Genomic DNA, 25,251 nt, shown 5'->3' with positions numbered 1-25,251 from the left:
TTGGTCCTTTAGGTTCTAGAATGTTCATTTAGGTCTAAAAGTTTATTTATTTTAGGTTTCAACCCCTCAAATTTGAGAAAAGAAGAGGAAAGTCATCATTAAATTTTTAAGAAATACGAAGATTTTGGGTGACCGGATTCCAACCCTAATAACATCTATTTTGATGTTTATGAATTCATATTTGATAATGAAACTTAATGAATGTGATTTCGACCTCTAGTTTGAAAAACACATTTATTGGAGTTTAGAAATTTTTTTCTATTTAATTTGGTTTTGTATTTTTAGATTGATTAGAATATGTTTTGTTATTATAATAAGTCATGTGACTTTTTTTTTTATTTTTTCTAGGTGAAAAAATTATTAAAATATAAATTTTTAAGGTTCAAAAACTTATCATTGGCTAAATTAAAAAAAAAAATAGATTGATGATTAAGAAAATAAAAATGAACAAGACATATGGGTAAGATATGTTAGTAACAATAATAATTCAAAATATTTTTCATTTAAAAATATATTAAAATAATATTTTTTTTATTTTTTTAAAATTATTTTTATATTAATATACCAAATCGATTTGAAATCATAAAAAAAATATAATTTTAACAAAAAAATAATTAAAACTTTTAAAAACACAATTTAATCACAACACGTTCCCAAAGCCTAAATTTTCAAGCCTAGACATAAAGTTTTCATGTTTCGCTTGGCCTTTATTTTTTTGTTCTCGTTGCTTTGTACTCATTACTTATTCTTTAATTTAGGTTTTTTCAAAAAAAGAATTTAAATAAATTTAAATAATTATCTAGTTATGCTATTATTTTTAAGACTTTATGCAAGGAAAATTACATGTTTAACAAAAGAAAAAAAATGATTATTCCTTATATTTTTTACTGACACAATTAGAAACTTCTCCAATTTGGTTCTCTTCCAGGTAATCTATTATTATAATTGCCAAAATTCAATTTTAAAAATGCTTAAACAATTCTACAAGTCAAACGAGATAACAAAAATATTATATTGAAATAGCATTACATTAGAAAAAATAAAAATTACTGCTAGATGACATTTTCAGCTTGATAGCTGAAAGCAGACCGGGTCACCACTACCACCAGCACCCTAGTTGTTGCTTATAAAGCAAAAGGAAAGCAACTAACTTGATAAGTTTTTTTTGTCAAAATCCCTAGGAGTATGGAATCCGGGTGCATAGATGGATGAAAAGTAAACCCTAATACAGAAATCGTAAGCATTTTATTAAATTACTAAACAAATTAGCAAAAATTATAAATGGAAGAAACTAGGAGTATCTTCCATGCATGCACTGGTTATCTTTACAGCATATATATTTCGAACAAATATACCTAGCCTTATATCTTATTACCACATGTTACAAAGAATATTTTGTAACCGTCAACCTTAATTTAGACGACAAACCAACTCCTTCTATCGCCAATATCCCATGGCTACTACTGGGATCCTTACTTGATGCCCTCGGCTGCCTTTCATCAAAATTTCACCAAAACTGTATGTTCCAGTTACTGATCGAACAGTGAGACTCACCGTGAACTTCCGTGATGCACCAGGTCTCAGGGTCATCGCTGGAGGGTTAGCTTCAATGGCAACAGCTGGTTGCATTCTGGCTGTGATCACATAGGTTTCTTCCTCCGCGACATTTGTGACTGTGCGACTCACTGTTTGTGTTTTCACGAGATGGGAGATAGTGATTGATGGGGTGTTGAGATTTGATGGGTGACCCATAGTGTAGTTGCAGGGTGCATTTGTGTAGTTCCGTATCTCATGGGCATCAATGCCAGGAGTGGTGCACAAGAAACCCAAGTAATCCTCGTAACCTACAATGTTAACACAAGTCCCAAAAAAAAGGTCAGGAAGTCATTTGAGGTTTTGGTCAACTATGCACCAAATTGAACTACCAAAGACTAATAAATACTGGTAGAAACTCGTAAGCCTAGCTAGCTTCAGCTCTGAGTTTGAAACCATCATTGTGTATGCCATCATTTTACAACTCTTACAAAGCATGGGAAAATGATTTGGGTTCAGTCTGCTAGGATTCAAAATTATAGCTTTATTTGCTTGCTAATTACCAGGTATTTGTTCCAAAACTCACTTGGAAAGTAGCCAAGAACATTCAAAGTTAATTCACCAGCTCACTTTAAAGGACTCCATGTTGTGAACTGAATTAGCAATAACTTGCATGCAATCAACCACACCAAGAAAAAAAGGCAGCGAGGATCATACCTGCATCAAAAATGAGTCCAGGATCCAGAGCAGACCTTGGGTTAACATGACCACTCCCATAATCAAAGGGTGTTGCTGTGACCAGCTTCATGGCTTCAGTTTCAGAGTATTGCTGTGCTTGAAGAGGCCTTCCTGCTCTGTCCAATTTTGTTGATGTTGTCAATAATGCTGATTTGATGGCAGCAGGACTCCAATGTGGGTGCTTCTGCTTTACAAGAGCAGCTATCCCTGCTATATGTGGTGCTGCCATGCTGGTTCCGGATATCATGGCAAATCCTTCTCCTGCTCAAAGTCAATAGATGCTTAGGATGCAGATATCTATTTCAAAGAGGACAACAGTATCTCTTCTTTCTCCTCTAAGTGCTCTTTGATCTCTTTTAAGTTTTCACGATGAAAATAATATTTTTTTTGTTAATTGCACACACCATTTCTCCTACTTCCTTTCACACAATGAGAAATAAAACAATTTCTCCCACTTGCTTTCACACTATGATAAATAAAATATTGCAAGAGCTTATAATCCTCCTTTCAAAGTGACCCAAGTCTCAGATGAAATTGGAGTCAAGAGATACTAAACTCCCCAAACACCTCCCCACCCCCAAAAAGTTATGCAAAGTTTCTTGAATTGGTTGCACTTCTAGACAGAACAAATGTGATGTGAAACCAAAGATTAATGCCTTAAAGAGATATTGAATTTGATCCATTAACTCACTTACCAACATAATTTGGTTCATCTGTTCCGTTAGGAGACCAAGCAGCCCAAATGAGAGATCCAGGAGCCAAGATATCTGGTTTGAGAAGATCAGCATCTTGGAAGCTGAAGTCTTTTATGTTGGGCCCTCTAGCAGAGAATAATGCCACTTGTGGTGCTGATTTATAGAGAATAGGCATCAAGCCATTCCCAATGCTTCCTGTACCTTTGAAGCTCTTCACTCGGCCAGTCCAATCTCTTGGTGTAGAGGTGTTGTAATAGTCTATAAGATCCTACAGTTGACAACTCCCATTATTGTCATAATTTAACACAACTAACAAACTCTGTGATTTGGGGGGGATCCAAGACCACGAAGATATAAGAGAATAACAAGACAGGCAAAACAAAAATCAAAAACTTATGACATAGAAAGTGTGGACTAATGATAAATGAGAAGGAAGATACCATTGATTTGGTAACATCCGTGATTAGAATTCCAGGAATACCAACAGGGACAGGATCAAACTTCGTTCCAGGAGAAACATTTTCCACGGCAAGAACAAATCCAATTGCACCTAGACTCTTGGCTGTTTCTGAGACTTTCTTGATGGATGCAGTACCAACAACAAAATTAAAGGAATAACCGCAGATAAGAACGTTCCCCTCTACCAAGTTCTTGTTCAATACTTCCGGTCTTTGGCAGTCTGAAGGACTGTACTTCATCACCGAAGAATCCAGCAATACATCGTTTGCAGCAACCAAGGTGTATGTTTGATTTGGATGTGTAGAAGCTGCAGAAATCCATTGGACCTATTTCAGATTTCGAATCCAGATACTGGCGGATAATTATCAGCTGCTGCGCAATTACTAGCTACAGCATGCCTAAAGCAATAACTATAAATTGAAGAACCAGACCATGAGATTAATTACTAATTGAAATAAACAAGTTCAAGAAATTGTGATGGTAAATTGTTGGACTATATTAGAGCACATGTTCACAATACCCTCTTATGTTAGTAAATTGTTAGATTGAGGAATATTTAAATTTAGTTCATCAACAGCATGTCTCTAAAGTTGGTCATGAAATCCACTCATTCCTCGAGGCTAGAATATGACAACGCAGAAACTTCAGAAGATTTCCAGTTGCTTTTAGACTTCTCAATGAATTTTCCTTGAACTAAATTTTAGCTTGTATAGCAGTAGATAAAGCCATGAACTATTGTTTACTCACTAGGTACATCCAAAGATGACTGGCTACTTAAATATCCCCAGCATGCACCTCTAGGAGTTGGGTCAGGGAGCTACTTTTACAATGATGCTCTGCCAAAGAAGCTATACAAAATAAATTTTCAACAAAAGCTGGATAAGCTTAGTGACAAACAAGAATCATTTGAGACAACTTTCGAAACAGGTTTTAACAATTTGAAAAGATAACAAATCAGAAAAGCAAAAATTAAAGAAAGATTTTAGCTTGAAGGGAGGACATAAAAAAAGAGTTAACGAAACATAATTTAATCATCCAACACCACATGAATGTCCATCCCTCATTGAGGCTGCCTAAGTTCATATATGAAAAGAAAAGAAAAACCAGTAAAGGAAATTACTCCAAACTTGCTATTAAAATGATAAAAGAAATCATTTCTATGGTGAATTGTCTTTGGTCAATCACGATAAACCTTTCCAGCAATTCATTTTCACACTTGATTTCACTAGAAAAGAGGGTGCCATTTGATTCTTACATGGAGCTATAGAAGATTTCAACCATAGGCTGAAGAATGTCAGTATATCAAGGAAACATAAAGCTAAAAACAAATGGAAAAGGCAGCTAGAGAAGGAAAAAAAAAACAAAAACATGAAACTAGCACATGATCCACTATAACAAAGGACAAAATTACTATTGTTTTCAATCTTCCATAAAAAATGCAATATGAAAAGAATAGGTTGGGACAATTTATAGTTCCACATTTAGTTTTTGTATTGACATTTTGTCTCAACAGTACCCCCACATTATGCAGCATCTCTTCTCAAAGGCTATCAAGTTAGAACGAAAAGCTTGAGTCAGTAAAACTTACGTGACAAACCAATTCCAGGTAAAATTTTGCCATTTCCTAGGTACAGATGGTTCTTGTATCTCCGGTCATCAATTGCAGCAGCCACAGATGTTATCCAAGGGCTATAAGAAACCAGAGTTTTTGGAAAAGGACCACCATTTCCAGCTGCCTGTGCAACAAATACACCTGCTTTCACAGCTCCAAGAAGTGTAATATCAAAAGGGTTCAAATATGTTGTCTTGGTGGTTGCTGGAGGGCTATTTGGACCCACTGAGAGGCTGAGTATATCCACTCCATCATGAACAGCCTATTCACAAGAGTTTTTGCACATTAAAGTTGTTCAATAAAGAGATAACCATCAAGAGATGTAGCACTGTTGGGAAATTGGTATCCTTTCTAATAGCATGTTGATAGTAGACCGAGAAAATAATATCTTTTTTTTCCATTTCAACATAGAATTTCAAATGCAAGGTAGGTGTGTTACATTTTTTTAACTCGATTTAACAGGGAGATACACCAAGAAGATTTTTCTAGTGACAAAAATCAAGAAGAGGGAGGCCATTTGTTTGTAAATGGCTACCAAGCACTCATAGATATTTAAACCACACATTGTTGCTCGCTTGTCATTGAGATGGGAGGATATATATGGCCACAAAAAAAGTCCATCAGATCTCAGCACCCTGAAGGTGTTGATTATACTGTAACAAGGATAAGATTACAAGCAATATTCCGGTGCAAGACTTGAGGTTATAAGACAACAAGAAGAGCAACAAGTTATGAACAGTATCCTCAAATCTGTTATGGGTGGTTAGCAACCAAATGAGAGCACACCTGATCAATAGCAGCTACCACATCTGCAATAAAGCCTCCAAAAAGCCTATAGAGTGCCTTGTACACAGCAATCCTGGTCACAAATAAGATCACTTGCCATGTCAGAGAAGGACATGATATTAAAATTTCGAAGGGAATATGACTAATTGAAGTTGTTATTCTGCTCACCTAGCACGAGGAGCCATCCCACTTGCTTTCCCAAATTCATGGCCATGAATTCTCACAGGAATACCATTATTTCCAGCTGCAATAGCTGCTGTGTGACTGGAATCAAGTTACAGAAAAAACCAAGGAAATAGTATTAGATTTAAATTTTTTTACCATATATGTTTCCTGTTCTCCAGGTCCAAATGAAAATAGTTTTTTTTTTTTCTTTCATGTGCACCCTTCCATCAAATTTATAGCATTCTCTAATATGTATTGCAAGCCAACTGAAAGTTTCTTCATTAGTATGTGCTAACCCACACAGCATGCAAGCATAAAAGATTTTTTCACTTTGTGAAACCATTAATTGAGCTTCTTGCCATGCAAGCAATCGTAACAGGTTAAAATTCCAGTCAGAAAAAAAATAATTAAAGGATTATATTGCATCACAGTTTTTATATGGAAATTGCAAATAAAGATGGCATAGGCTCTAACCTTCCATGCCCATCTCCATCCATGGGAGAAGCAAAATCAATGGAAGGATTAAATGCCCCAGCTGCAATTGCAGCTTCAGCAAAATGCTGGGCTCCAATGATCTTTCCATTACAGAATTCTCTCTTGGTATCAGGATCAACTTCACACTTTCCTCGGTACTTTGGAAGAGGCCCATATGGGTCACTGCTGGGAGATCCAAAACTTGGATGGCGTGGAAAAATTCCTGAGTCTACAAATCCTATTATAATGTCTTCTCCAGCCTTGTCGAAGCCACCCCCTGTTGGCCAAACTCCGGTTGGAAGCCCCAGAAACTGTGGGGTGTGTGTTGTAAGTCTCCTCACCTTCCAATCTCTCTCCACAGATTTCACATCAGGGGCACGCCTCAGGGTTTCTGCCTACTAATATATGGGAACAATGTAAGGATACAAAAATAGAAAGAAAATAATATATCATCCTTTTAAGAATATCATAGAGACAAATGTACAGAGAGAGTAATTCATAGTTTCACCTGTTCAGGAGAAGTATGAACCGCAAAGCCATTTATAAGATGCTTATAGCTGTAGAGTTTCTTGTAGGTCCCACGGTCAAACAATGAATCAAGAAGCATATCATGTTTCTGTTCAAGGTGCTGGGCATAGGACGTGACCAATTGACTGAAAAATGGCCCAAAGATAGAGAGTGAATAAGTCAAGTGAAACAGTTTCAACCAATTCCATTTATTCCTTTATCAATCATGGTGTGAAGATCTTTTATCAAAACAAAATATCACAGTCCAAGGTAACACATCAGACAGTGCAGAACAACAAGGAACCTAATTAGATTTGACTGAATAAGGTACATGAACCACCAATTGAATCATGATAGACACCAAGGCTGGTGAGAACATCCTCATATCAGATGAGCTACTAGCTGCAAATAAACTGTTCAAAGTCAAGGGTTAAATGCTTGACGGGATGACTAGATGCATGCACATGTTTGAATCTTTTCACAACCAATGGTCGTTTAATTCTACTGGGAAGCAATTCAAATAGGATTTACACTAAAATCCCAGCGCAATTATAGTCTACCAAAATCGGACCATAAAGACAAAGTCAATGATTTGAAAATGAGATGCAAACAGAACGTAAACATGGGACAGGAAACACACAGCGCATTTCTATTCCGACTTTCTTTCCAAGATATTATTAATGGCCTACAACTGGTGAAGAGGTATGACTTATCAACCTTTATGATCCATATCAAACTGTGAGCATGAAGTACACGGCCACAGCAAACACATTGCAATTATTCAAAAAACAACCAGTAAATTAAAATTCCAGAGAGTAATTTCACTAGGATGTTTCGACTATATAGCACGTTTCCCAGCATTGAAAATTAGTATAACAACGCTACAGGTACACAAAAGCAAAGAAACTTGCAACTTGGAAGCACCTACCTGGTGGCGTCAAGCTTCTCATCAGATTCCACAGCAGTGGCTTCAAAACCAGGGATACCTCCTGTATAACTTATGACAGGCTCTCCCTCCATGGTCACAATATACACCTCTGCTTTCCCATTTATCAACAAAGCAAATAAGACAAACACTGTACGCCAAAACTCCACCACCCTCATTTTCACTGCCTGCCAACTTCTATTTCTCCCACAGTACCTGCTCCATCCAACACAATAAAAAACTAGTCAACTCCATATTGTAACACTAATAACACTCGAAATCTTAAAAATCATGACAACCCAATTTCTCTTTTATATTTTTTTGACAGAAGAAAATAAAATAATACTCAGAAGTATGACAAATTTTCCTCGTCAAAACATTTCATTAATTAATTAAATAGTTAATTAGAAACAAACCAAATCTCAACCACTTGAAGAAAGAAAAAAAAACAAAAACCCCTTAAAAGAAAAGAAAAACACTTTCTATAATCGATCAGATTACTTACACAAGCACTTCTAAATAAGACAAGCTGTTTTACTCGATTACCACAAGTAGATACTTCCAAGCTTGAAAATCAATCACCAAACTAAACATTAATTAATATCACTTACCAAATGGAGAGAAAGAAGCTGTTCTGATCAAAGTACAGCAGCAGCTAGCTGTCGCTCTATTTACTTACATTACTCAACACTCCAAACCTAAAAAAAAAAAAAGCAACTGAATCTGCAGCAACAAAGTCAAATCTATCTATCAAGAACCTAAACAAGCAAAGAATCTACATTTTTTGGTAGTAAAGAAAGATCTCATCAAATAAAATAACACAAAAAAAAGTTGATATTTTACTTACAAAGAAGAGGAATAAATAAATAACTTGTTCACATTAAGACAGCAAAAGCAAATGCGGGTTTAGATGCTGATGAACATGGTCATTGCCATTTTCATTTGCATTTGCATTATTTAGCAAAGGAAGGATAAAAGGATGGAAAGATGGTGCCTGGGAGAAGCAAAGAGGAGGGAAGCAGAGAGGAGGGAGGAGGGGGACTCAGTGAGGGAGAGTATGAGGTAGTTAGGGTTTTTATATATTGTTAATTTAATTATTAATCATAGAGAGATCACTGTGATTTACAGACAGCGACCGAAGATGATGGACTCCTTGTACACTTACTATTATATTTAATTGATACTGCATCACAGCAATTCATTTTAATCAAGTGTTTTAGTGAATGTTTGGGAGTTTAGCTTTTATTTTTTTATGTGTTTTAAAAATATAATTTATTTAAAAAAATTAAAATTAATATTTTTTTATAGTTTTGATATTTAATATCAAAAATTTTAAAAATTATTTTAATATATTTTTAAATAAAAAAAATACTATGAATCATAATATCAAACATACATTAGTCAATATTATTAAATATTCTTGTTGGGCTAATTTAGTTACCAAAGAATATATAACTTGGCTAGGCTACATTTTAAATAATATAAATTAAATCAAGTACAAATTAATTTTGTTAAATTTATTTAACTTAATAAATTGGCTTATAATTTGAGTGATCCAGTCAAAATGCAATTTAATTTAAAAAAAAAATGTCATATTATTTTTAAAAAAAACAAAATTTTGAAAATGATGTTATTTTAAATTGATTGAGTTATCTTAAGGTAACCCATTCAATCTATGACTTGAATTTATATATGTTTAAATTTAATAACTTTAATTTTATTATATGTTTATTATTTGTTTGGTATTGATATAAAATCATCTTGGAGTCAGATTAGATTTTATGGAGAGTTTGAAAAGAAAAAGGAAAAAACTCTTGTGGAGATATTTTGATTCGGATGTGAGTATCATTTATTTAAAACTTGATTGGGAAAAGAATTCTGGATGGCAGAAGAATTAGGTGGTGAGCGATACTTTCCTGATTACAAAACACTTAATTTAAGACTCGTTTTAGCTTCTATTTTCATTTTTAAAAAAAAAAAAAAAATATATATATATATATATAATTATTTTTTTATGTTAAAAAAATTAAAAAAAATCCAAGAAATATATTTTTTTATATTTTTTTAATTAAAAAACACCCCATATCATATTATTAAACAATCACTTAGTCTTGGTATTTCAAAAATATTCAGGAACAAAAAGGTAATATTTTACTATAAATTAGAGGAAAAAATAAAAGAAAAGGAAAATATTATGTCGAGGTTTGGCGAACATTTCTCAAAATTTCATGTGATTATATTATGTTTCTAAAAATAATAATCATTGATTTTATGGCTAAAGGAAAATCATATAATCTTTAATTGCACACATATATGTAACACAAGCATGCCTGTTTAATTATTCTGTGAAAAGATGATAAAAATTGGATAATAACATTAATCTAAAATATTTTTCCTAAAATTTACTGGTACTTGGATTTAAAAATAAATAAATAAATTATCCGCTTACTATTTTTATTGAATTTTATGTGAAATCTTAAAATCATATATTTCATTATCAATCCATAAATGCTATACCCCTTTTTAATGGTTTTCTTCTCTCTCTCGCTCTCTCTGGGTTAGGGATGGAGAGAGGAGAGAGAGGATTGGGGGCGTGCGCTGTCACGGGTAGTTTATAGCGAAGTGACAAGAATAGCCTTGAATCTTTACGATTATGACAGAACAGCACCTGAGAAAGTAATCGGAAAACCCGAAGGATTTGTTGGTCACCAGTCTCCAAACACCACGTGCCAAAATCTGTGTGCAACCATTTAATTCCCGTCAACGGCAAAACAGTGACACCATTTCTTATATCTCCGTTTTGCCCTTTCGTTCATTTCTTGTAGGCTACCTTTGTAATTGCAGCTTTTGCATTTGCGGTTCAAAAAACACATTAAAGTTATTTGACAACACATCAAACTGTATTTTTTATTATAAGATCTAACAAAAAATTAAATTTAAAAAATAGTTTAAGAAGCAATTTTTACATGTTTTTATAATTAAGTTTCGTAAAACTTTATTTGTTTTTGTATTTCAAAAGAGCTTTTGAAAAAAAATTAATTTTTTTATTTTAAATTAATTTTTTTTTGTTTTCAGATCATTTTGATGCACTGATATTAAAAATAATTTTTTAAAAATAAAAAAAAATTATTTTGATGCATTTCCAAGTAAAAAACATTTTGAAAGCCAACTGCAACCACATAACTAACAAATATTTTATATTTTTTTTGCTGCACATAAATCTTAACCATAATTTTTACGAAATATATATATAAATCTAACTAATTCACACTTAACTACACTTTTTTAAAACTTATTTTTTTAAAATTACAATCACAAAAACTACCTCAGAAATAAAAAAAGGCACTCTTAGTTTTTATTGCTCCCTCGTTCTTAACCATACACCTTTTTTAAAAATATTGGATTGGTAAGCTTATCTCCTATTTCGATCATTAATATAATGTATTAAAAAGATAAAATTATTAAAATGTTAGTTTTATGCTTCGAAATAAAAGAATTAAGAGATGAAACATATCTCTTTAATGCTAATGGTCTCCAAATTATTTTTTATTTTTTTACCTTCAAGAAAAAATATAAATGCAAATTGAAATGTTTATAGGTACATTTAATAAAATAAATCAAAAACTACATTTGTTAATAAATAACAATAAATTTGTTTATTCCAACCAAAAATCAAGTTAAAAAGCTGAGATACATATGTTGTTTCTTTTTTAAAAAAAAAAACTGAATATTTGTTTGAGTTTGAAATTAGATTTCTAAAATTGTATTTTAATTGAATCAATAAAATTAAATATTATTTTGTCTACCGAGCATTAAGTCAACATCTAAACTTTTTTATAAAAAAATAGCGAGAATCACACTTAAAATCAACCAAAACAAAACATCAAACACAATTCTAAATTAATTTAATATGAAACGATCAAATTTGAAAAGAAAAGAAAAAACAAGTCAAGTGACAAAAAAAAAAAAACATTGTTGATTTCCTTCGATGTTACATTTCTATCATTTTTTAAATATTTCTTCCATCTCGTATTGTCTAATTTATTTATGATTTTAAGCATCATTTCATGATTTACCGAGTATCAATTTTGAGAAATCGAATTACAATTGATGTTAAAAATAACAATAAAGAAATTGGGATCACATTTGACATAAAAAATACAACGAAGTGTTTGGTGTATAAACCGAGAAGAAGAGATAGAAAATAAAGAGGAAAAAAAGAAAAGCAGAAAGGGTTGTCAAAGCCATACCGGAAGGCCTTTGTCTTTGCACTTTACCGGGTAAGAAAAATGATCTTATTGGTACCACGAAAGGCTACATCCAAAGCTTGGTGATTGCCACGCACGCCATCCTGTGCCCTTTCTAGGCTGATACATGCCAATTATTTTTCTCATGTTTGTTCAATCTAGTACCTAATTTAGTAGAAAAGATACCTGCTGTTTGTTTTGGTTTCAGATTTGATGCCTAAAATTCAATTATTTTAAATTCATAACATAGAATTCTATTGTGACCTTTCTAGGTTGACACCTGCCAATTATTTTTCTCATGTTTATTCAATCTAGTACCTAATTTAGTAGAAAAGATACATGATACTTGTTTTGGTTTCTGATTCAATGCCTAAAATTCAATTATTTAAAATTCATAACATTGAATTCTATTGTGCCTAATCAAGCATTAATGGATTGCCATTATTTTTTTCTTCAACATTTCAAAAGCCTCATATCAAACAAAACAAAACAAATTATCGAGTTCAAAAGCCAATCAACTCGTTTTTAAAAGGATTGAATAAAAAACAACAAAAAATCATGGGGGGTTAAATAAAAACAATCTAATGGCAAAAAATTTTCTTTAAAAAAGAAGCAAAAGTGGAAAACAGGGGGCAAAATCTAATGGGCTGGTTAAGAAATAAACTTTATATTTTTTTTACTTATATGACGTAATTCTATTCTCATGACTCTAATCGCAGGTTTGACGTCTTTACTTATGTTTTCAAGTCTTTTTTTTTTATTTTTTAAAAATTAAATATTTTTTTACTTTCGCCCTTCAACATATGAATGTTTAGAATTGGACTTTCTAATTTGTTTCAATTTACTTTTTTGAGATTATCATGGTCTCTTGATCCTGGTTGTGGGTTTTATATGTTGACCACTTTTAACATGGATCAATCCAATAAATTGTCGTTTTAATATTTTTTTAAAAAAAAAAAACATGTCATATAATATGTCACTATCTCAATATTTGAAAAACATTTTGTTGAGTATACATCAAAATTTTAGGTTCAATATTTGTTTTTTTTTTTGCCAAAAAACATATTAGCAATGTCTTTATATTTCTTTTAAAGATAGAAAAAAATGATCCGGCCTCCAACATAGCACGAACCAAGAATTGAGTATAACATTAAAAAAAAATCTGCGGTGGAACATTTCCGCTAACAAAATACTATGTAATTTAAAATAATAAGAAATTGATTATATATAGATAAATACTGATACTTGAATTTTCTGAGCAACCAAGGGTTTGGTAATCTATAATAATTAGTAGATTTCGAATTTACAGTTCAATTTTCATTTTTTTTTTTTTTTTAGTGAAATGAGTTCAGAATTCATCTTTTAATAGTGATAATCTTGGTTGAACAATGTCGTTTTCTTCTTTATTATTTTTTTTTGGCACAGTGGACGAAAGAAAGAAAGCTAAGAGCCTAAGACCCCATAAAGATCACATCAGTGGAAGCACCTGGCCAGTAAGTCCCTCAACCAGGTAAAGGCTGGCCGCTCCAGACGACAGATATTTTCATTTTCTTTTAATAACCTTTCTTTTATGCACGAGCAAATAAGATAAATAAACGAATTATGTGTTCATAAGTAATTCTACTGAAAGATTTTTTCTTTGCTAATTACTATTTCTTTTAGCAAGATCGTTTATAACCATCAACTAAATTAGAAATAAAATCTTGATTCGGTGCACATAGAAAAGTCGGCCTTAGAATAAAAATAAAATGAACAAAGGCTTGATTGGTTGCCTTGATTGGCGCACGCAACCGAAAGCTCAAGACTTTTAGAATTGAATAATGATGATGAAGATGATTTTGATATTAAATTAGCATAGATTTAATAATTAATCGGAGTATCCTTTGCTAAGGCATGGACCATCACTTTTAGAGTGGGACTTCCCACTTTGTTAGTGTTTAATAATATAATAGTTGTAATCGGACTAGCTTGTTAGGTTTTGAATTTGTTTTTTTAGAGGTCATCAGTTTCAAATCCTTATAAATTTTAAGGCCACTGGAGACTTACATAGTGTTAACTTCAGGATCCATAAAATTAATTGAGGTACATGTAAATTGACTCGGACACCTATTTTAATAATAAAAAAAATAATAGTGGTTATTTTTTAAAGTATTTTTCTTTAGAAAATGCATGAAAATATTGTTATAAAATTTTTTTTTTTTTGATATTAGCATATCAAAATAATCTAAAAATTTTTTAAAAAAAAAACTATTTTTGAGCAATAAAAATTCAAGAAATCATGATATAGTTTCAACCGCAAAAAGAAACAACCCTAAATTTGAATGATTAACCCAAAAAGCATAAAAAATTATTAAAATAGGGCAAAAATCTTGATAGTCTACCTAATGTTGCATTATGCAAGTATTATGCTTAAGTCAATCTTTACTCCATTATCATACCTAGGGACTAAAAGGTAGTCGAGCTGGTCTCAAACTCGCTTTTAATTTTTTTTCTCCACTCACATGAGTAGAACGTAGATATTTTTTAAATAGAGAAACACATCATACCATAAAAAGTAAAGTGCTATTTATAGTTTTTTTTTAAGGTTTTAAATTCTTTAAAAAAAAACTGGTTGTTTTTCAGGCGAAAGGGACACTCATTGAAACAAGACAATTCCCAAATCAATGGGTTAATACTATGTTGATAAATGTGGCAGAATATATTTCATTTGAAAAAACAAATACGTATAATTTATCTTAGACAGTGTTTAAGATAATGATAGATATTATTTTTTTAAAAAAATATATTAAAATAATATATATTTTTTATTTTTAAAATTTATTTTTAATATCAGTATATCAAAACAATAAAAAAATACATTAAAAAAATAATTTTTTTCAAAACCACAATTCAACAGCATCATCTAACACCATCTTAACAAATCATCTAGCTTAACACCAAAAATTATAGTACATGATTTTTGAACATAACTTAACAATTACGTAGGCCAAGGAACAAGGGGAATTGGAATCAAATTAGTCAAATTTTCTGACTTTACAACATTCTTTGCCGCTGGATGACTTATAGAATATGGTTAAAATGTTGCAGAAAGATCAAAAGAGAGATCACGGAGAGATATTGTAGACAACGGTGAAGGAAGGAATGCCTTTAATATACATATATAAAAACATACAGAATATGAGGTTAAAAAGTTGAAATGTCATCATCAGTCAAAAAGAATTAAAGATAGCAGATTAATTAAAAACAAATACAAAGAAAAGAAGGAGAAAATGATGTCATATAAGGTTATTTCTTATAGGGTATTTGTTTATGTAGCAGGTTGTGCGTTCCGAACAAAACATAATTTTTTTTTGTTTAATTAACATATAAAACACAGTTTTTCTACATGGGACCCATTGATTATTGTGGTTCAACCACAGGTAGACCTGTTTATTTCTGCGTTTAAAAGCGTTTTTGAAAAAAATTGAAATTTTTTTATTTTTTTATTAACTTTAAATTAATATATTTTTAGTGTTTTCAAATCATTTTGATGTGCTGATGTCAAAAATAATTTTTAAAAAATAAAAAAACATCATTGACATGCATTTTGGTACGAAAAGCTATTTGAAAAGCAACCGCAACCATACCAAACAATCTAAAACATTTGGAAATACGGGTCAACTCGCGTTTCCAAAAAAATTATTATTTTTATTAAAAATTAATTTTTTTTATGTTTTTGATCGTTTTCGATGCACTAATTCGTAAAAATATTTTTTTTAAATAAAAAATATATTTTGATGTATTTCAACATAAAAAGTATTTTAAAAAATAACCGCAACTACACTCCCAAACAAACAATTATACATATTTTTTGCTGTACATAAATATCAACCATAATTTTTACCAAATATATATCTAAATTTAATTAATCATATTTTTTTAAAAATTTATTTTTTAAAACTATAATCACAAAAAATACTTAAAAAACAAACGGAAGCTAAAAATAAAGATAAGGAGAACGTCATGAGTGTAGTGTCGTTCTCAGTTGTAGCCAAAGCTTCGTGTTTTCTTCTTATCCTCATAGCAACGATTCTGATTCGACTACCCTTTCATGTATATTCCAATTAAGTTTTTCTTTCACATATTATTATTGAGTGAAGCATCCTTTTTAGTTGATTGTAAAAAGAGCAAAGAATAACATATTTCTCTCTTGTAATTAACTTTTACTTGCTTTTCCAATATAGCGTTTTTAGTTGATTGTAAAAAAAAAGCAAAGAATAGCATATTTTTTGTGTAATTAAATAGAAAAAATATATATTTTTAATTAAAAACTCTTTTTTTTATTCATGTATTTTTTTTTCACAAGAATGTTTTTTCTTAACTAGAAATGTTGCTTAAAAAACTTATTAGGATATTCATAAAAGAAAGTTTTAATAAAAAAAATCATAAATTGACCATCTCTATACACTTAGATAAATAAATTTAAGAATAATAATAATGAGAAAATTATGTAAAAAATAGCAAAATAGATATTTTGTTCTTATTGAATATATATCAACAAACATTTTTTTTTCCATTCTCCATATTAGGTTAATATATAATTGATTATAATGTAACGTCAATATCACCATAAAGCCTTTCATTTTCATTTTCACGAACAAACCATTGACACTAAGATTGTTTTTCTTTTTATGAATAAATATGTTCAACCGATTTATTTTTTTCTCCTCTTCTATTTTTCAACAACTTTTTCTATCGTCTCTCTCTCAATAATTAGAGATTGAAATATAAAAAAATGAAGTTAGAAATGAAATATAAAATCTCAAAACTTCATTGAACAAAGAAATACATAAAATAAAACTTCAAAGACTGAGAGCGTGTTTGGTATTGCGGTAGCTGTTTTGGTTGTGGTTTGAAAAAAGTTGTTTTATAAAAAGTATTTTTAGTTGGGGTTTGTTTGAAAAAATAGGTGTTTGGTTAAAACTGTGGTTGAAATTGAGGTTGAAGAAAAAGTAGTTTAATGTGTTTTGGTTAAAAATGCTTTTGAAATTGAAGTTATAAAATAATTTTAAAATATATACACTAACATTGATAGTTTTAAATTTAAATATTATAGAATTAACTATTCCTATTACATCATGAAATAAATAATACTTGATATAAAATATTTTTTATTATTCCATTAAATTATTTATAATTTCATTACATACAAAATTCAGCCGATAAAAAACTACATTTTTTTATAATTTTGTGAACGTGTAATAAAATCAGATAAAATATTATCAAGTATAAAAATTGATATTGCAGTGCGAGTGAATTTAATTTACTTTATACTAGTTTTTCAAGAAAAAAAATATTGTTCAAAACTAGTTTTTTTTAAAATAAAAAACTATTAAAAAAATTAATACATTGAAAGGAAAAAAAAAGTGCATGTGAATAGTGCAATGAATTGCAATATTCACGTGAACAGTGCAATGAATTGCACTATTCACGTGAACAGTGCAATTCACTGCAGTGTGCCTGAAACTCTCATAAAAAAGCAGTAATTTACTGCTTCTCAAAAGTCGTGGTCCTGCCACATATAAATGGCGGGACTCATGTGTTTTTATTGTTTCACCATTTGTAATCAAACAGCCATTTCATGTGTTTTTGAAGAAACGCGAACGCGAACGCGTTGTCAAACGGACTCTGAATTGAAGTTTCCCTAGCCTTTTGAACAATACTGGGCTCTATTTTTTTTTGTTCCTTGTCCTTTGAATATGATTCATAATGTCACCCCCGCAAAATTAATTTTTAATTCAATATTGTCGATTCTTCACGCATGGAAGAGCATGTGAAGTAAAAAATAATATTGAAAAATACGGGAGGATGAGAAAGTAAAGAAATTGGTGATGTTCTTTTTACTTGTTGCTTCCCATTTGTTTGACATGGTGGTTAGGGGTCTGTGTCTTTGGATAATGGAGTCTTGGAGCTTTGCAACAATGGCAGCACATGTGAGGGTTGGCCCCACCAAAGTTTTTCGTGATGCTTGCACACCGCATGTGATTTGAATGATTCCAAACATAAAAAAGAAAAGAAATCGATGATCCCATTTTATGAAATGTATGCTTCCTATTGGGCACATCACATCCAATAAGTTTCATGACATGACACGACTCTTCTCTCCTTTAATGGCTTCGAGTTGCACGAGATTGCTTTTTCAATTTTAATGTTGGTTTTAAAAAATATCAAGTTAATTTTGGTTTGTTGTATCAAAAATATATAAGAATTCTAAAAAAAATATTTTTATATATTTTTACATAAAAAATTATTTTAAAAAAATATCATATATAAGAATCTCAAATGCCTATAATTCCCATGATCTAAAACCTAGATTATCCACCTTTTTTTAACCTTTTTTTTTAATATAAAAATCCTTAAATCTTAAATACCAAGTTCAATTAAATGATTTAAGTTGCAATTAAATTAAATTTGATTCTTCTTTTTAATAATTTATATATTTTTATAAATTATCTATCTATTAACTCCTCAGATTAATTTTTTAAACTACACATTAAAACAAAATATTTATAATAATGTTAAGAGGAAACACATAAGTTGAATTTCCCAAGTTAAAGTTCCTCCTTTATAATTAACATGAGTACTACATTCTTATTCTATGATGAAAATTATTTGCTCACCTAATGTACATATTTCTTCATCCACTTGTGATAATAATTATTTTGATGCCACATGGATTGAATTGATGAAACACTAACATGAACACAGCAATTCACATTTCTCTTTTCTTTTTCCTTTTCTTTTCTGTCAAATTTTTGTTCACAGTAAAACAACAGTATTAATATGCGTTTTACTTTAAACATTCATTCACCCAAAAAAAAAAACCACCTTTTCCTAGCTCGGTGATGTGAGGTGCATGTGTAGCTAAGAAAAACAACACACTGCTTATCATGGATGCTTAGAATTCAAATGGCTATAATCATCAAGTGGGGTTGAAGAGATGGACAGATGTTACGACATTCCGGCAAACTGGAGCCTGTGTTCTTACTCGGAATTCGGATGGCAATCCCATCTATCTATCTATATATATATATATATATATATATGTAGAGAGAGAGAGAGAGAGAGAGAGAGAGAGAGAGAGAGAGAGAGAGACTGTTCCAAACTACTGTTGGTAGAAGCATCAGTACTACCCTCATGGTATCTATACGTAAATGAAGGGTTTTTACTGCGTTTAAGTTGAAGATATCGCTAATAATCTGTGAATTGCCCTTGTGATGGAGCTCGACGAGAGAGGGCCGATGCTATGAGCAATGCCATGGGATGAAGATGACCTTTTTCTCAAGTACGTGTATGCAAATAGGAGATCCGTGGATGAATGGGTGAAAATGACCTTCACAAGGTTTTCTGTTAAAAAGGGGAACAAAAGTAGTCTTCAAGGAGACAAAAGGTTTGACTTTATTTATCTTTTTTTATTCTATTGATTACAAACCAAATCATCCTCAGTAATCCCATCTTTTTATCTGCCTTTTTTATCTTTTGGGATTTGATGAATCATAATCATAATCACAAACATTGAATTTGGGGCCTGCTTGTTTTCGTCCATTTGATCAACCCAACCTGGGTTTTACGATGAAGGTGGGTAAGAATGTTTTTTTTTTCTTAGGATGCTTTGACTTGGGATTTTCGTCAAAAGCTAGCCAGCAATTATCGCGCTAACCTATAACTTCCTTTTATACACATCACAATGACAATCGTGTAATCTTATACAACAACACAAAATCAAATACAGTTTACTCAAGATATTCCTCCATCTACACGACCAGATATTATATATGGTAATAGAAACTTGAATGCAGTAGCTATTATATATGGAGATACATTTGATTCTCTCTTATCATCCCCTACAAGGTGAGCGTGGCTAAAGAGACAACGCTGAGCTTGCTTTGAAAAACTAAAAAAAAAAAAAAAAAACTAAGGTGTGGTGATGCCTTTGGTTAGCGAGTTAGCAAGCTTCATATGGGAAAGAACAAAAGTATAATGACTTCTAGCCCAATTCGCATCATAATAGGCAAAAAGTTCATAACGCATAATTTGCTTAAGAGCAAGAAAATGATGCTCCTCAATAGAAGCATACATGAACTGACAAATGGAATTTACACTGAAAGACATATGAGGCCCGGTGATAATCAAGTATTGAAGAACACCAGTTAAAAAACAAAACAGAGTAGAGCCAGAGAACAACTTTTCTTCGCCTGATAGATGTTGATCAACGATAAAAAGTGTACAAATGAGCTTGGCATCAATCATGAAAGCATGTTGCAAGAGATCAAAAGCATATTTTAATTAACAGAGAAACAAACCCTTCTCATTAATTTGAACTTCAATGCGGAGAAAATAATAAAGATCACCCAAATTCTTCGCAGAGAATAATAAAGGTGTGAACCAAAGAATAATTATTGCTAGTGATGATCGTGTCATTAACATAAAGAAGTAAGTAAAGAGTCTCAAGCGATGCAAGTGGATTATTCATTGCCAAATTTAATATATTAATAATTTTAACTCCAACCATTGTTACTCTTATTCTTTCAGAACATGAACAAAAGATAAGGTAAGATAATTATATACAAATACTTAAAAAACTAATATTTCAATAATAATAATAATAATAATTTTGTGTTTTAAATATAATTCCTCAGAGATATTTGGCATTGCGGTCCAACCATGTTTCTAAAAACTTTTGATTTTTTTAATTTTAAATTAATTTTTTTATATATTTTTTTGGATTATTTTCATATTGTAATGTGGAAAATTAAAATTTTAATTTTTTAATTAATTTTTAAATAAAAACATTCAAAACACAACCTGTACAGCACCCCAAAACAACGACTTAACATTTAACATTCTAACCATAATAAAAAATAATCCCTATTCTTGAAGAAAATCTCTCAATATCATCAGCCTTCATTCAGATAAGGTGAATGAATGCAAACCTCCATAGGAAAAAAACATGGATACCCACTGTATCAACTTCTTCTACAATCAACAGCAATTTCATTGGGTCTTTTGTTTTAAAACCACAAACCCTACTGGGCCACCAAACAAAATAGAACATGCTTAATGAAACATGATCCTATAAATTTATTGGAGACCCAACATTGAAACCAAACCAGCCCATGAAATTGAACAGTCACCTTATCTCTCGGTGGCAGCTCAGACTGCTCTCCCTTGCAATCAAGTGATGGTCCCAGAACTCGTTGGATCCTTAATACACCAATGTTCAAAGACCAAGGCTATAAGACAAGGTCTCCCGCTTCACGCAATAGCTATAAAAACAGCAACAAGGTCTGATGTTATTGTCTCCAACCACATCCTCAACTTGTATGCAAAATGTCGCAAACTAAGGGAAGCACGCCAGGTGTTCGATGAAATGTCTGAAAGGAATCTTGTTTCTTGGTCAGCTATGATTTCTGGTTATGAACAGATTGGAGAGCCCATTTTGGCACTTGGGTTGTTTTCAAAATTGAATATTGTGCCTAATGAGTACGTATATGCCAGTGTTGTTAGTGCTTGTGCTAGTTTAAAGGGACTAGTTCAAGGAAAGCAAATTCATGGTCAAGCATTGAAATTTGGGCTTGATTCCGTTTCTTTTGTTTCTAATGCACTTATTACAATGTATATGAAGTGTGGTAAGTGCAGTGATGCATTGTTGGCTTATAATGAGGCATTAGAGCTTAATCCTGTTGCTTATAATGCTTTGATTACTGGGTTTGTTGAGAATCAACAGCCTGACAAGGGTTTTGAAGTGCTTAGAATGATGTATCAAGATGGTTTTTTTCCTGATAGGTTTACTTTTGTTGGGCTGTTGGGGACTTGTAATAGTCGTGATGATTTGAAAAGAGGGGAACTTTTGCATTGTCAAACTATAAAGCTTAAACTTAACTCTACTGCTTTTATCGGTAATTTGATAATCACAATGTACTCAAAGTTGAATTTGTTAGAAGAAGCAGAGAAAGCTTTTAGATCAATCGAAGAGAAAGATTTCATTTCATGGAATACTTTTATAAGCTCTTGTTCTCATTGTAATGATCATGAGAAAGCTTTGGAAGCTTTTAAAGAGATGTTAAATGAATGTCGCGTGAGGCCCGATGAATTTACTTTTGCTAGTGCTCTTGCCGCCTGTTCTGGTCTTGCGACATTGTGCAATGGAAAGCAGATTCATGGTCATTTAATCAGGACAAGGTTGTATCAAGATGTGGGTGCTGATAACGCCCTTATAAACATGTATGCTAAATGTGGTTGCATCGCAAAGGCTTATTATATATTCAGCAAGATGGAGCATCAAAATCTTGTTTCGTGGAATACCATGATTGCTGGATTTGGAAATCATGGATTTGGAGGGAAGGCATTTGAACTTTTTGCTAAGATGAAGACAATGGGAGTAAAGCCAGATTCTGTAACTTTTGTTGGACTTCTAACAGCTTCCAATCATGCAGGGCTGGTGGATGAGGGGCTAGTCTATTTCAATTCTATGGAAGAAACTTATGGGATTCCCCCTGAAATTGAGCATTTTTCTTGTCTCATTGATTTATTGGGACGAGCTGGGAGATTAAACGAGGCAAAAGAGTACATGAAGAAATTTCCTTTTGGGCATGATACTGTTGTTTTAGGTAGCTTGCTGTCTGCATGTCGGTTGCATGGAGATGTTGACACTGGGAAATGTTTTGCTAGACAACTTCTGAAACTTCAGCCAGTGACTACATCACCCTATGTTTTGTTATCAAACTTGTATGCTTCAGATGAAATGTGGGATGGTGTTGCAGAGGCCTGGAAGCTGTTGAAGGGCAGTGGATTGAAGAAGGAGCCTGGCCATAGTCTGATTGAAGTGAACGGGACTTTTGAAAAGTTTACTGTAGTGGATTTTTCTCATTCAAGGATTGAAGAGATTATGGACATGCTCAAAACTTTAAGGTGGGCAGCAATTGAAGTTTAGTTTCAGTCATTTAACTCGGTCCTTTGAAAGGTATGTTTAACGTAGGAATCAATTCTGAGTTACACTGCATTTTTATTCAAGCTCAAATTATAAGTCCATCGATTGAGCTGCTAATGACTTAATGTGGATATAAAACTTTGTAGCTTTAGGGAGGATACTGAGGAACTCAAATTTGCTGCCATGATAAAGTTGTGACTCATTTCATGTCTTTTAAAGTAGTTCGCCTCAAAATGCTAGAATTTTATTTCACTCCATCAATGCAAGAAATTTTATTTCACTCAATCATTGCAAGGAATGTCATAGGTTTATTTAGATACATAGCTTCGTTTTCTGTAAAGTCTGTTTTTCCATTGGTGTGGATCTGTTCAATTTTGTAGGTTGAATTGGATTTGAAGGATGACAACGACAATGTGACATGCAACTGCATAGCTTCCTTAGCAGATGAAGAACCTCGTGTAAGCTAATTTTATGCATTTGACGTTTTCTGACTTTCATTGATAGAATTGATTGCTTGATCCAGCCTCAATGCGGTCAATGTGGCTTATGGTGATGAGAAGGGGTTTAATGGCATTTTTTTGTCCCTGAACTATTGATATTGTGGCAAACTAAGGTCTATATTATCAATTTGATCAATTTTGTCCTTAAATCTATCACATTATTCGCTTGTTTGATTTAACTGTTATCATTAACTAAAACCTGCTTTAAAAGGAGTTCATTTTTTGGTATTTCGAGCTGAAATTTTTATTATGTGCTCATAAAAGTTCAATCCACTATAACTAATAAATTCAAAAAATTTTGAAGTCAGAAAGTATTTATTTATTTATTTCCTAAACAATAAAATTTCAATAAATTGTGAAAATAGAAATTATGCGGGAATTATCTCAATTTTTTTTGGGAGCCCTAAGGAGGTTTTATTAATTTATATTGGTAATTTTAGTATGGTTTTTAAAATTTTTGTGTATGTGGTCCTCAAAGTTTGCTTATTTTAAGCTTGGTTAGATTGGTTAGGTAATGTATTCAACCATGTAAATATTTTGAGAATCATACTAAAAAAAAATTATATGATTTTTTTAGAGTCCCCAACAAAATTATGGATGTTCCAAGTTATCTTCTTCTTCTTCTTTTTTTTTTTTGCAATTTTGTTAATATTTAATGTTAAGAAAATTAGAAAATTCTTCTTAACCTACAAAATGTTTGAAATTAGATTATTATTATTTTTTTTTAACATTTATGAAAATCTTCAGCTCAAAATGCCAAAAAATCAATCCTTTTTAAAAAGGGTTTTTGGTCACTGACACCAGTTAAATCAAACAGAGAGACAATATTTGTTTAAATTATGTTAGTTTAAGGACAAAATTAATCAAATTGATAGTACATGCCTCAGTTTGCCATAAACCCAATAGTTAAGGGTAAAAAATGCCATTAAACCGATGAAAGGTGAATGTTTTGAAGCTTAAGCAAAGGCAAAAACAAAACAGGCTGCAGCTAAGTTATCTTGCTTCTCGAATCAGTGTTTAATCTGACTTGTGCTCATCGAGTTGATGTTATTTTATTCCTGAGGAAGGAAGGTTGGGGGCATCTCACATGAGCTAATGCTTGTTGAAATGTTAAACCCTTGGAAAGTGACAACCAAACTGCCGGAAAATGTAGGTTTGGCGTTTGATGGCGACGAGTTGTTCTATTTGGCAGAGAGTTGCTGAATGTGTAGTTGGCGTGATAGGATGATGAAGAAAATTGTTGCGTACAAAAATCAGTGGATAAGGATATTAGGAAAAGAAGTTCAGCACGTATAGATTTTTCTTGATTGATCGTAAAGTCAATAAATTGCTGCAAGGATTTTGTTCTTAATAGGTCTCAGATGTTGGGGACTTGTCTTGAAAGTCTTGCTTGGAATTCAAATATTTCCTTCCCCTTCTCTTCACGAAGGAGATGAGATTGATTGAATTCATTTTTTCTTTTCCATCTCATCATTTGGATTGATGATCTAATTAGACAGTTCGTAGTTTCTAGTTGACGAGGTAAGAAAATTGTATCATCATGATAGAAATTAAATTGATCAAAGATGAAGGCTGTTCTAGCCTCATCTTAGAATATAGTCTTTTTAAACTCAAGTTCTTTAGAGTTAAGGATTTGACCAT

The 25,251-nt window shown here is 31.7% G+C and overlaps 2 protein-coding genes across 5 annotated transcripts; one reads left to right on the top strand and one right to left on the bottom strand.

The window, feature by feature from the left end:
• Positions 1 to 1,226: 1,226 nt before the first annotated feature.
• LOC118033613 (subtilisin-like protease SBT2.5) lies at positions 1,227 to 8,966 on the bottom strand. Of its 2 annotated transcripts, none has more exons than XM_035038652.2 (12): positions 8,742 to 8,966; positions 8,506 to 8,617; positions 7,898 to 8,110; positions 6,971 to 7,115; positions 6,463 to 6,857; positions 5,992 to 6,087; positions 5,824 to 5,896; positions 5,014 to 5,299; positions 3,407 to 3,732; positions 2,967 to 3,234; positions 2,251 to 2,532; positions 1,227 to 1,844 (listed from the first exon to the last, which is right to left on the bottom strand). In XM_035038652.2, exons 3-12 carry the CDS (start codon positions 8,071 to 8,073, stop codon positions 1,438 to 1,440), a joined length of 2,454 nt encoding a protein of 817 aa, XP_034894543.1. In that variant the 5' UTR covers positions 8,074 to 8,110; positions 8,506 to 8,617; positions 8,742 to 8,966; the 3' UTR covers positions 1,227 to 1,437. The 2 variants fall into 2 exon arrangements, with proteins under 2 accessions (XP_034894543.1, XP_034894544.1); XM_035038653.2 differs by having other exon boundaries at positions 8,506 to 8,592.
• A 12,098-nt stretch (positions 8,967 to 21,064) lies between these two features.
• LOC118033612 (pentatricopeptide repeat-containing protein At4g33170) lies at positions 21,065 to 24,961 on the top strand. 3 transcript variants are annotated; one of them, XR_004684888.2, is made up of 3 exons: positions 21,066 to 23,143; positions 23,491 to 23,568; positions 23,634 to 24,961. XR_004684888.2 is itself a non-coding variant. In XM_035038651.2 (2 exons), the coding sequence occupies exon 1, from the start codon at positions 21,362 to 21,364 to the stop codon at positions 23,111 to 23,113; it is 1,752 nt and encodes a 583-aa protein (XP_034894542.1). In that variant the 5' UTR covers positions 21,066 to 21,361; the 3' UTR covers positions 23,114 to 23,143; positions 23,491 to 24,961. The 3 variants fall into 3 exon arrangements, 1 of the variants encoding a protein (XP_034894542.1); XR_012170098.1 differs by having other exon boundaries at positions 21,065 to 23,568; XM_035038651.2 differs by having other exon boundaries at positions 23,491 to 24,961.
• The last annotated feature ends 290 nt before the right edge of the window (positions 24,962 to 25,251 follow it).

This window comes from Populus alba, chromosome 6 (assembly GCF_005239225.2).
Source record: "Populus alba chromosome 6, ASM523922v2, whole genome shotgun sequence".
Lineage (NCBI taxonomy): Eukaryota > Viridiplantae > Streptophyta > Magnoliopsida > Malpighiales > Salicaceae > Populus > Populus alba.
The sequence above is the reverse complement of the archived record's forward strand: the minus strand, read 5'-3'. Positions and strand labels throughout refer to the sequence as shown.